Source organism: Grammomys surdaster, unplaced genomic scaffold (assembly GCF_004785775.1).
Source record: "Grammomys surdaster isolate TR1022 unplaced genomic scaffold, NIH_TR_1.0 125833, whole genome shotgun sequence".
NCBI classification, from domain to species: domain Eukaryota; kingdom Metazoa; phylum Chordata; class Mammalia; order Rodentia; family Muridae; genus Grammomys; species Grammomys surdaster.
The window spans coordinates 226,660-238,158 of NW_021620661.1; the positions used below are offsets into that span (position 1 = coordinate 226,660).

Consider the following 11,499-nt stretch of genomic DNA (forward strand, 5'->3'; position numbering starts at 1 on the left):
GGGAGGGAGGGAGGGAGGGAAAATAAGGTAGCAATAACTGGGCCAGGCAGTGGTGGCACACGCCTTTAATCCCAGCACTTGGGAGGCAGAGGCAGGCGGATTTCTGAGTTCGAGGCCAGCCTGGTCTACAAAGTGAGTTCCAGGACAGCCAGGGCTATACAGAGAAACCCTGTCTCCAAAAACCAAAAACCAAAAACCAAAAAAAAAAAAAAAAAAAAAAAAATCAGTTCTCAAAAAATTGGAAAGGAAAAATAATAAAAAGATCTTTATACACTAGTGAAGCTGATGATTGATAGCTGACCCTGAACAAATGGATAACTGAGATGCCTACTTAATGTATCAATGTGGATCTGGCTGCCAGGTTCTCCATGCATCCCTCAGTCCCTTCTTCTTACAGGTCGTAGCTGGCATACTCTATCCTATACTCTAAATGTCTCCAGCCCAAGGGCTAGGCTGGGCTGTCCTCACCATATAATCCAGCCATTTTGGATACCCAATTTTTCTACACTTTACCCTCCTGGACTCTTTGTTTCCTGGCTCTCCCTTCTGCCCCTCACCTCTCTCCTTACAGGTTCAGGGTCATGCTCACTCTGGATTCTCCCAGGTGTTTCTAACCTCTGGCTATGTTCTCCCTTTTATCTACAATAAACGTTCTTCTCCACTATACCAAGAAGTTTAAGTCATGTCCTTCCTACTAACAAACCAAGAGGTTTCAGCAAAAGTCTCTCACTGAAGAAACAACAGGCCACAGACAGGAATGGATGAAATGAAAGCATTCAGATGGGGTGGCAGGTGCTGGCCGTAGAGGCAGAGATAAACATCCTCAGACTAACTGTTCTTTATGACCAGAGACTAACTAGACACTCTTGTACAGAAGATGTAGCTCAATAATTGCTGGCATTGTTTTCTGACAAGCGTGCGCGTGTGTTCACGTGCACTCCCTCATGTGCACTTATGAGATCTGGGTCTTAGTTTTGAATTAATTTGTACTTTGAAATAATAACTACACTCTAGATATTAAGTGTGGTATGTTGGTTCTGAGAAGTACTGACAGCTGTTGAATTTTTTTCCTTTGGTTTTTGTTGTTTGTTTTGCATCAAGCCCAGTTGAGAATAAATAAAATGAAAGCTTTCTAGAGTTGCTTTCTTTAACAAAAAAGTATTTGATACCATGATTATGTCCCCTGTATTGAAGAACTTCATTTTCTAAATACTGGGGAATCTCCCAGTCATTACTCAAACACAGCTTATTTATAACTGATAATGAAAAACCATTCTAGTAGTAGCTGTCTGTCCAGATACACAAAATACTTGTATAAGTAAATATTTTAAAATACTCACCAGACTAATAGTGGCACATACTTTTAACCACAGTACAGAGGAGGAAAAAGTAGGTGGATCTCTATGAGCTAGAGACCAGTGTGGTCTACACAACAAGTTCCAAAACACCAAGGCTATATAATGAGACTGTGCCTAAAAACTTTACTAAAAAATAAACGGGGCTAGAGAGATGGGTCAGCAACGAAGGCTTAACTGTTAGGAGAACATACTGTTCTTGTAGAGGACCAAGTTTGATTCCTAGCTGCCATGTCAAGTGGCTGCAACTGCCTATTAACTCCAGCTCGCAGGGTCTGATGTCTCTAGCCTCCAGCAGCGCTGGCAACTCACCACTCCATCCCCATCCAATTAAAACTTTAAAATACTTTACCAAATCAAAAACAATGGCTCATAACCCACATCCATCAGAATCCATCATTCTGAAAAACCTAAGAAATTGTCATAAAGGCTAATTAAGGGAAATGCCTCTGGCCCAGAGAATAAAATCTCTTGCCTAAGTGGAGGCCTAACATTCCAGTTGGACTGGGTCACTCACCTGGGCCAAGGGACCTCCCTAGGAAGGCAGGCTCACCCTAAGCCATGCTAAAGAGACAGGCGGAATAATTAGTCCTTTAATTAGGGACTGTACTTTTCCTTCCTAGAATTCATGCAGCATTTTAGCATGCTATAGCCACACAGCTTCCTAAGCCTCCTACTTTTTTGAATCCTTTAGAAACAGCATGATTTCTCCTTCACTTCTTTCTCTTCTGTAAGCATTCTTAAGTCCTCCTCCCCACCTTGTAACTGCTTGTCTGCCAAGTGTCTGACCTCCATGCCAGATAAACGGCAAGATTTTCTTCTCTCTTCTTCCACAGCTTGCCTGCCCTGGGAGTTTTTCCTTTAAACCCTAATAAAATTTTCTTTGAGTTCCCATGTGAGTCTATTCTTGAATTTTTTAATTAATGAGATTGAGTGCCAAAAAGTGACCTTGATTTCCTATGTATCAAAATCAGTTTTGTTGAGTTAATTTTTTTTCCTAAGGCCATATCTTTGGTATTAAATAGATGGTTCTTAAAGCTTGCATGATAGTCCCACACCAGAATTCATTGTTCCATCATCACAAATATGCAATATTTGCAAAACGTTATCATTACCAACTTGCCACTAAAGAAGGAAGCTAAACAAATCCTCCTATATATAGGCTGTTGTTTAAATGAGACTTAAATGGACATGTGAGACATTCCTTTATGGAAAGTTGAAATTTGTGTATTAAAAGGCTATGATTCAGGCTGAAGAGATGGCTCAGCAGTTAAGAGCACTGATTGCTTTTCCAAAGGTCCTGAGTTCAATTCCCAGCAACCACATGGTGGCTCACAACCATCTGTAATGGGAATCTAATGTGTCTTCTGGTGTGCTTGAAGAGAATGTCAGTGTAATCATATACATAAAATAATAAATAAATCTAAAAAAGAAAAAGAAAAAAGGCTGTAATTCAAGAAGTAGCTAACACTGCTTATGAAAATGCAATCACCTGGCTGGAGATGTTAGGAAGTTAGAACTGCTGACATAAATGGCTGAACATTTTACAATAAATACCTGAGCAGCAGCTTGCCTTTCCTTTACCAACTCATTCTTCACATGTAGACTTCAATTTTTCTGTTTTTGGGTTAACAGTTCAGAATAACTTTATAATATTGGGATGCTACTTAATGGTGTAGTTTACTGTAAATAATGGTGAATGAACACTGATCAGCAGTAATGTTTCTATTATATTTATTTATCGTGTGCTGATAGAAGACACTAGCTTAACTCTCCTCTACCATGAGGAACCTGTTAGTTGACATAGCAAGTACATCTACTCACTGAGCCACCTTACCAGCTCATTATTCTTACATTTAAAAATAAAGAAAAGGAAAAAAAATGAGCCTACCACAAATGAATGAAAAATCTACAACAAAATATTCAATATTTCAAAACACAGTTCAGAGTAGCAGAGATTAAAATCAAAAATACTCTCAAAAAGAGAAGAAAACATGGCACAGAGAATCAGTAATGGGACTAGAGAGATAGCTCAGTGGTTAAGAGCATCAACTGCTCTTCAAGAGGTCCTGAGTTCAAATCCCAACAACCACATGGTGGCTCACAATCATCTGTAATGGGATCTGACGCCCTCTTCTGGTGTGTTTGAAGACAGCTACAGTGTACTCATATATATAAAATAAAAATCTTAAAAAAAAAAAAAATCAGTAACAAGAATGTCATCACGTGCGACTCCAAAGCCCAAGAGCAGAAGAGAAAGAGCCACCTCACTTACAAAGTGACTCCCCAGTCATCTTTAACCAAAATACTAGAGTGGAGGGGCCAGAAGGGGAGTCCAGAGCTATAGGGAATTCACAAATTAAACTAGAAGAAGCTTCCCTAGACAGTAGGTAGCTGTACAGGGGTCTAGAAAGCAACACTGCCAAAGCACATTACCAACATTACCCAGAAATGACTTCTCAGAAAACAGTAAGTGGGCTGAGGAAGAAGCCTCAGAGAGTCGGGACCACTTGTTGCACAAGCCCCAGTCCGATTCCCTAGAAGCCACTTCAAAGCTGGCTGTGCTAACACAGGCCTATAACCCAGGACTTGTGGTTGCTAGTCTAGCTCTATGGTCAGTGAAACACGCGCACGCACGCACGCACGCACGCACGCACGCACGCACACGCATGCTAGCCGAGTAATTATCCATACACTAAAGCAAAAGAAATTAAGAGAACTAGGCCATTAGAACCCGAGGAAAGAATCCGCTGTGTAAGAGGGAGGTGAGTGCAAGCAGGCCCATCCTGTCTTCTTCCTGTAGTGATGGGTGGGGAGGACAACTGGGGGACAAAAGAATAGGAATATTGTATTAGATAAAAACAATAAATACGGAAGGAGGCCAAGAGCTTCAAGTCTTTCTGTGGTCAACAGAAACTGGGGTCGAGCTTGAGAGATGGCTCAGTGGTTAGGAGCTCTTGCTGATCTTGCAGGACCATTGTTCACAGCCTTTACTTTTAAAAAGTGTATATGGCGTTTTTAAAATAAGAGTAAATTCTGTAAAATTCAGATAAGATGAACTCAACTACTTTTCAAATTTAAATTTAAGTAGCATATACTTACAGATTATTTTCTTTAACTGGTGGGAAAAATATTACCATAAAACTTAAAGACCTTTATAAGCTTCAAGAATTCTAAGATTCTTGACTGTATACTAGCTACGTTTAAGAAAACACTTTGAACAAGTGTTCCAAGGAAGAACCAACTTAGTAAAAGCTTGGAATAAAATGGATAAGGTTTTCATATGTTCCTACATTATTAGCCCCACTAATCTGAATTCTAATTCTACCAAAAGGCCTGTAAATTTTAACAAAAAATAGAGAAAAGACAAAAAGCTCTAGACATGATAATTTTTTTTTTGGTTTTTCAAGACAGGGTTTCTCTGTGTAGTCCTGGCTGTCCTGGAACTCACTCTGTAGACTAGGCTGGCCTCGAACTCAGAAATCCAACTGCCTCTGCCTCCCAAGTGCTGGGATTAAAGGCGTGTGCCACCACTGCCCGGCTGACATGATAATTCTAAGAAAACTTTCCTTTTCATTCAAGTGATGCCATATTTCTTACAGTAACAGAAGAAACCCATTACTCTCTTACTTCAATAGGCCTAAAGTACCCATACAGTCACCATTTGTACACTATTCCCACCCTCCCCAACCAAGCCTCCTCCTCTTCAAGGTAACAGCATTCCGATTCCTGGGATCTCTACTACCTCCATCACATTCCTGGGTGCAAGCTCCAGTTTGTTAGGGCACCTCTGAAAATAAGCCACCATAACAGAAGGGTAAATTAATCAAAAAGGATTGAGACCTTACTAACAAGTCTTAAACAAACTACTCTCAAACTTCCTTTTCTGTTTGTTTGCTGTTTTTCTGAGACAGGTTTCTCTGTGTAATGCTTGCTGCCCTGGATCTCCACCTATAGACCAGGCTGGTCTACAACTCAGAGATCCACCTGCCTCTTAATCCCAAATGCTAGGATTAAAGGCATGCACCACCACCACTACCACCACCACCACCACCCAGCACCTTCAAACTTTTGAAATACCCATCATAGTCGGGCAATGGTGGTGCACGCCTTTAATCCCAGCACTTGGAAGGCAAAGGCAGGTGGATTTCCGAGTTTGAGGCCAGCCTGGTCTACAGAGTGAGTTCCAGGACAGCCAGGGCTACACAGAGAAACCCTGTCTCGAAGAAAAAAAAAAAAAAAAAAAAAGAAAGAAAGAAAAGAAATGAAATACTCATCATTCCCTGTATTTTAAACAACTCAAATAAGTTTCCTGTCACCAATATAAAGTAATGCATTTTCTTTTCATCATGTAAAGTCAAGTGTCTCTGAAGCCACAGATTCAGTGCGCAAAAGCAGAAGTCATAAGGAATGTATGTATTCCAGGCGAAGTCCTCAAAAAGCTGTAAATGACTCATCTTTTATACACACATTAGAGAAATTCACTGTACTTCCTAGACTTTCATTACTTTAGCCATATGAGATGGAAAAATGCACAATGGAAAGCTGCTCCAAGAGGTAAAGATACCTAGTCCCAAAGCTCTCTTTAGAAGTGTCTCACAAATGTATCATGTGTAGCTTGAAAAAAAAGATCAGTCCAGATATGCTTGTCCCTTAACCTGTATACTGCACGAATCCTTGTTCTGACTTCCCTTTGGAAAAGCTCCACACAATGTCTAATACCTAATGGGCATTCGATGGCAAGTGCTCCCTCCGTCCAGTTAAATTCTATACTGACTAAAGTACAGTTGTCTGGAACCAGGCATGGTGGCAAATCCTTGTAATCCCAGAGGCTAAAAAGAAGTATGGTAAGTTGAAAGCACTCCTAGCCATATGGTGGACCACTGTCGAAAGAAGCAAAAAAGGAAAGAGGGAAATAAAGAGAGCACTAGCACACTCAGGTAGAGAAGCAAACTGTCTCTCAGATGTTCCTTTTTTATTTTGCCTAAGCCTTCACTAAACAATTTATGTGTTTGTTTGTTTAAAATAAAAATCTCCTGTTAGTTTCTGATTCTACTCTTCACAATCTCCACAAAACAATTTCATCCCAAACTAGTCCTTAGGCAGTGCACTGTGGCTCACCAATAATTCCAAACTCAGCAGACTGAGGCAAGACTCAGTTTACCTCTGTTTACAGCCAGTGCGGGCTACACAATAAGACCCTGTATCAAAGTAACAAAAAGTAGGCTGCAGCTCAGGAGATGGAGTTGTCCCCAGGGCTGCATAAGCCAGGCAAGGCAGTGCACACCTGTCAACCCAGCACTTGGGAAACGGTGCCAGCAGGTTCGAGTTCAAAGCCACCCTTAACATTACAGTGAGTTTGAGGCCAGCCTGGGTTACAGGAAACTGTGTCTCCAACAACAAAAGTAATTACAGCAAACCCCGGCTTCGTCCTTAGAGGTTAAATCCAGAGCCTCAAGCCTGGGAGTTTATAATTCAGTCACACGAAGACAAATTTTTATTGTCTGTAGTTTGTTATTTGAATATCTGTTCATAACTTATGTATTCTACAAAGACAAAGAGAGAAACAAACCAGTAAGTCACAACATGCCTGGTCTCCCTAACAAACACTGAACTGCATGGAAATTGCAAGTCTCTTTTAAAAGTTTCAGAAGCGTGTTCATTTACTCTGAATTAGCACCATCTGAGTATACAAGACAGAAATCTGGGAAGAGGGAAAAAAAAACAGGAGATTAGCTTTGACTCTAGTAGTGCTAGCAAAAAGAAAAAAAGTAAAACAAGGTGGCTTCATCTAAACAAAGCTCTTATTGAGGGACTAAAAAGTAGGTTATTATATCTATCATCCTAAAGCACTGAACTCATGATAGACACTAGTTATCTACACTGCTAGAGAAGTCAGGCAATGGCAGCCAACAAGGCTTGTTTCATCCTTGGACCTACACTGCTTGCCCTATCCTCAACTACAGTATATTCAATAAGTTAATACAGCCATGTGCTAGTCCCACTTAACAACCATGAGCACACAATGCTGTCATCACAAATTTAAATCTTAAGCCAAGGGAATGAATACACGCCAACATGTACATGACTTACTCTTTCGATTATACCATGTCATCTACATAAAGAAATACCTAATTATTATTTCACTCATCCTAAGTTGTTTTCCAGCATTATGGCTTTCCAGAGATACAATTCCTCAGGAGCTGCAGTTTCTCCAAATGCTTGCAACAGCAGACACTCCATGGCCACACTGCAGCATCTGTGCTTTCTTTGCAGGACTCTGAGCCTTCTGCACTAGGACCCTAGGGATCCTTCTTCTAACGTGAAGATGGAGATGTTGTGAGGACTCTGGCTCAGGGTAGACAGTGTCTGGCTAACCCAACTACACTCCAGTGCAGCTTGTGACTCCAGGAGCTGTAGGCAACCATCTTTTCATATCAAGGAAATAAAATACCATTTAAACCCTATCAATAAATTGTGTTCATCTTCTGAGACCATTTGAGTCAGGATTGAGGTTACAGCCCAAAAGGATATGACAGACTCTGATGGAGGCACTTCTCACATCAGTGTCTTTTATTCCCTTCTCCCTCTTGTTAGTAACACCCACTGTGCACCGACAGTGTATCAGACATTGTATGAGGCCCTGTCCCTGTCTCTAGTATGAAAAACAAGTCTGTGTCAGAAGCTTTTACTCTCACTATTTCATATCCAAGAAAAACCTGCTGAGTGGCTATTTTCAGTATTAATTGCACGGCTTTTCGAGGTAAAAGAAAAAACAGGGTAACGCAGCTAAGTACCCTACTCTTCTACTACACAAAGCTGCTGCTACCTGGGACTTGTCTTTGAAGATCTTTCCTCAGATATCAACTCCTCTGTGACATCTCCATATGAACCTTCACATGTTCCAAGGATAACATATTCAAGGAAAAAAAAATCCTTTAAAATAAAAAATTATACTGGCAGCCCAGAGAAGCAGCTCAGTGTAGTAAAGGCACTTTCCACCAAACCTAGTGACCTAGTTCAATGTCCAGGATCCACAGGTGAAAGGAGAGAGTTGCCTCCTACAACTCCTTCTCTGAAGCCACCCAAGTGTTATAGTGGATTTGTATACACAAGTGCACAGAAAAGAACTGGGTGATGGTGTGTGTCTGGCCTTAAGTTCAGGTCCTTGATCCATTTGGAGTTGAGTTTTGTGTAAGGTAATAACTACATCTCTGAGGCAGGGATGGTGATACACACCTTTAATTCCAGCACTCAGGAGGCAGAGGCACAGAGCTCTGTGAGTTCAGGGCCAGCCTGGTTTATAGAGGGAGTTCCAGGACAGCCAGGGCTACATAGAGACCTTGTAGAAAAACAAAAATCACACTAATAGATCCTGTATGTCTAATGTTTCTAAAACATTGAAAATATTTTACTACATACTTGCTACAAGGAAAGTACTTTATGTACTTATAAAGAGCTCTAAATCATGTCAATTCTAAAGCAATAAATTATATATATGTAAATATATATGTATACCAACCCAAAGACTCAAATGCATCAAAGGACCTCATGTCTTGCAAAAACAAGATATACTTCTTTTTTTTTTTTTTTTTTGGGGGGGGGGGTTCGAGACAGGGTTTCTCCATATAGCCCTGGCTGTCCTGGAACTCTATAGACCAGGCTGGCCTCGAACTCAGAAATCCGCCTGCCTCTGCCTCCCAAGTGCTGGGATTAAAGGCGTGCGCCACCACCGCCCGGCTTTTTTTTTTTTTTTAAAGACATTCTTCTTAAGCACATATTAAAAGTAAAGTACATGGGGCTGGAGAGATGGCTCAGTGGTTAAGAGCACTGACTGCTCTTCCAGAGGTCCTGAGTTCAATTCCCAGCAACCACACTGTGGCTCACAACCATCTGCAACAGGATCTGATGTCCTTTTCTGGTGTGTCTCTGAAGACAGAGACAGTGTACTCATATACATATAAATAAATAAATCTTAAAAAAAAAAGTAAAGTACACTTTAAATAAATTGGACTACTTATTAGCTTAACCAAAGTTGCCTAACATAATAAAGTTGACTTTAATGTTCTAATTGTGTTTCATTTATAAATGAAAGCCATGAGCCACACATATAGCTGTGGCAAATTCTGAGTATTTCCTAACTATAAACCTGAAAGTCTCTTCTAGGACCTTCTTACTGCACTCCTCCAAATCTGAGCACAGCACCCTGACTCTTTTCTTATTTACTTATGCATTTCCACTGTCTCCATTAGAATGTAAATGCTAAGAGATAAGGCATGTATTTATCACCACACCCTAAAGCTTCATCCAAAATCCGAATAAGAACCACCCAAAATGTTATACTCACCAAGAACCAAAGATGCCTCCTTGCCCAAATTTAAAATGGGGAGGGGGGGAGCCAATAGTGAATTATTGGCCACATCAACATCTTCCAACTTTTTAGAAAATTTCCCACGTGTTACATACATTGTTATTAATAATATAAAAAAATTGGGGAGGCCGAGGAAAAGGCTCAGCCTGTAAAAGTAAGCCCAGATATACAAATCACACACCCCTGTACCCACACTGCGGCAATATTTTTTTAAAGACCCAAGGAATATTAACTACCAGCTCATTAAAAATGTATTGAATTCAAGATAACTATTGTATAATACCATCTAATCAGTTCCAGAATCACCTGCAACCTTTCCAAATCAAATTCCACAGGAACAAAACTTCCCATCACAGCACGGTTTAAACAGAGAGGCCTAGACATATGCCATCTGAGTAATTTCAGGGGGCCACCTCCATCTCCTTTCTCAATATTGTCTTCCCTGTCCCCATTTCTCCATACAGTTAGGACACTTAGGTATTGATCCAGAAATCTCAGCGAGCTCCATTCTTATTTTGAACCGCGCAACTCCTGATAACCCATTTCCAGTAAAACTTTCCCCAACTCAGGACACTTGAAGCCATGCAGCCACCACCCTCGTGCTTTTGCTGCTTCCCCGCCTCACATAATTAATCCTCTAGGGAGAACTTTTCTCCTGGGATTCACATCTCAGTCATCAAAACCTTTTAACGTCCCCCCCCCCAGCCCCCAACAAGCCCCAGTTACCTGAGTGCTGTGGACCGGAGGAAGATCCCCAGCTCCTGCGTCCCTGCTCTCTCCCTTCCCACCAGTTCCGTGGCACTGAGCAAATGCCGGGCTCCCAACCGTGGAGCTGCGGGTCGCACAAAGACCCCGCACGGCCCTCCCGGGGCTGCTCCCGGCCTGCGCCCCCCGAGGTCCGGCCACGCCCGCTGCGCGGCGGGAAGCCGGGATGCTCCGCCAGGCCGGCCGCTCGCTGACCCCGACCCCACCCACGCCCCACCCACGCCGGCCACCCCAAGGCTGGACCCTCGCCCGGCCAAAGCGCAAGAGCATCCCGGGCCCCCGAGGCCTAGGCTGGCCGCATTCCCAACGGGCCCCGCCGCCACGGCCCGGTACCCCGACCCCCGTCCGCACTCACAGGCTGCCGGAGCAGGAGGTGCACACGAACGAGCCGACCGTCATGTTCACGTAGGTGGGGCCGCGCTGGTCGCAGTCGAAACACTTGCGGTTGTGCGGCAGCCCCGTCATGTCCCGCAGCATCTTCAGGTGCTTCTCCTCTTGCTTCCGCTTCGCGCTGGCCGCCATGGCCGCGGCTCCGACCGAGGAGGCCGGCAGGGCCGGGAGCCGGCGGCGCTGCCGGGGCCCCGCGCTCCCTCCCACGGGCCGCCCTGGCCGCCGCCGCCGCCCTCTGTCCGCGCGGGCTCCGGTCTCGGTCTACGCTCGGCTCTGCCCGGCTAGACGAGGCGCGGAAGCTGCGCAGCACGCGCCGACCGGTCACACCAACCGGCCGGGCGGGACAACCGCCACCGCCGCCGCTGCCACCTTCCCGACTTCTCCTAAGGGGGAAAGACGAGGTGGGGGGCGGGGGGAGCGGCAAGAGGAGGCCCGCCTCGGGCGGCCGGCGGCCAAGTGCAGGCCGGCGCCCTCTGCTGGCCGGGAGGAGTCACTGCAGTCACGCTGCGGCAGGGGTCGGAGTTGGGCGGGGTAGGGAAGACACAATGGTGACAATAAATAACAGACCTTATCCTCTGGGTGCCTGTACGTGCTAAGCGCTTCGTGCAAGCAGGCTAT

The 11,499-nt window shown here is 43.6% G+C and overlaps 1 protein-coding gene across 5 annotated transcripts in view; it reads right to left on the bottom strand.

The window, feature by feature from the left end:
* Positions 1 to 11,246, bottom strand: part of Agfg1 (ArfGAP with FG repeats 1) — a 53,899-nt gene extending 42,653 nt beyond the window's left edge. For 4 of the 5 annotated variants that reach the window (XM_028789427.1, XM_028789424.1, XM_028789426.1 and 1 more), the window contains exon 1: positions 10,847 to 11,018. In XM_028789427.1, coding sequence (XP_028645260.1) covers positions 10,847 to 11,013 — 167 coding nt within the window. In that variant the 5' untranslated portion in view covers positions 11,014 to 11,018. Of the gene's footprint in view, positions 1 to 10,846 lie in introns of all 5 variants that reach the window. The other variant, XM_028789423.1, reaches the window with a different exon arrangement.
* Between the last annotated feature and the right edge of the window lie 253 nt (positions 11,247 to 11,499).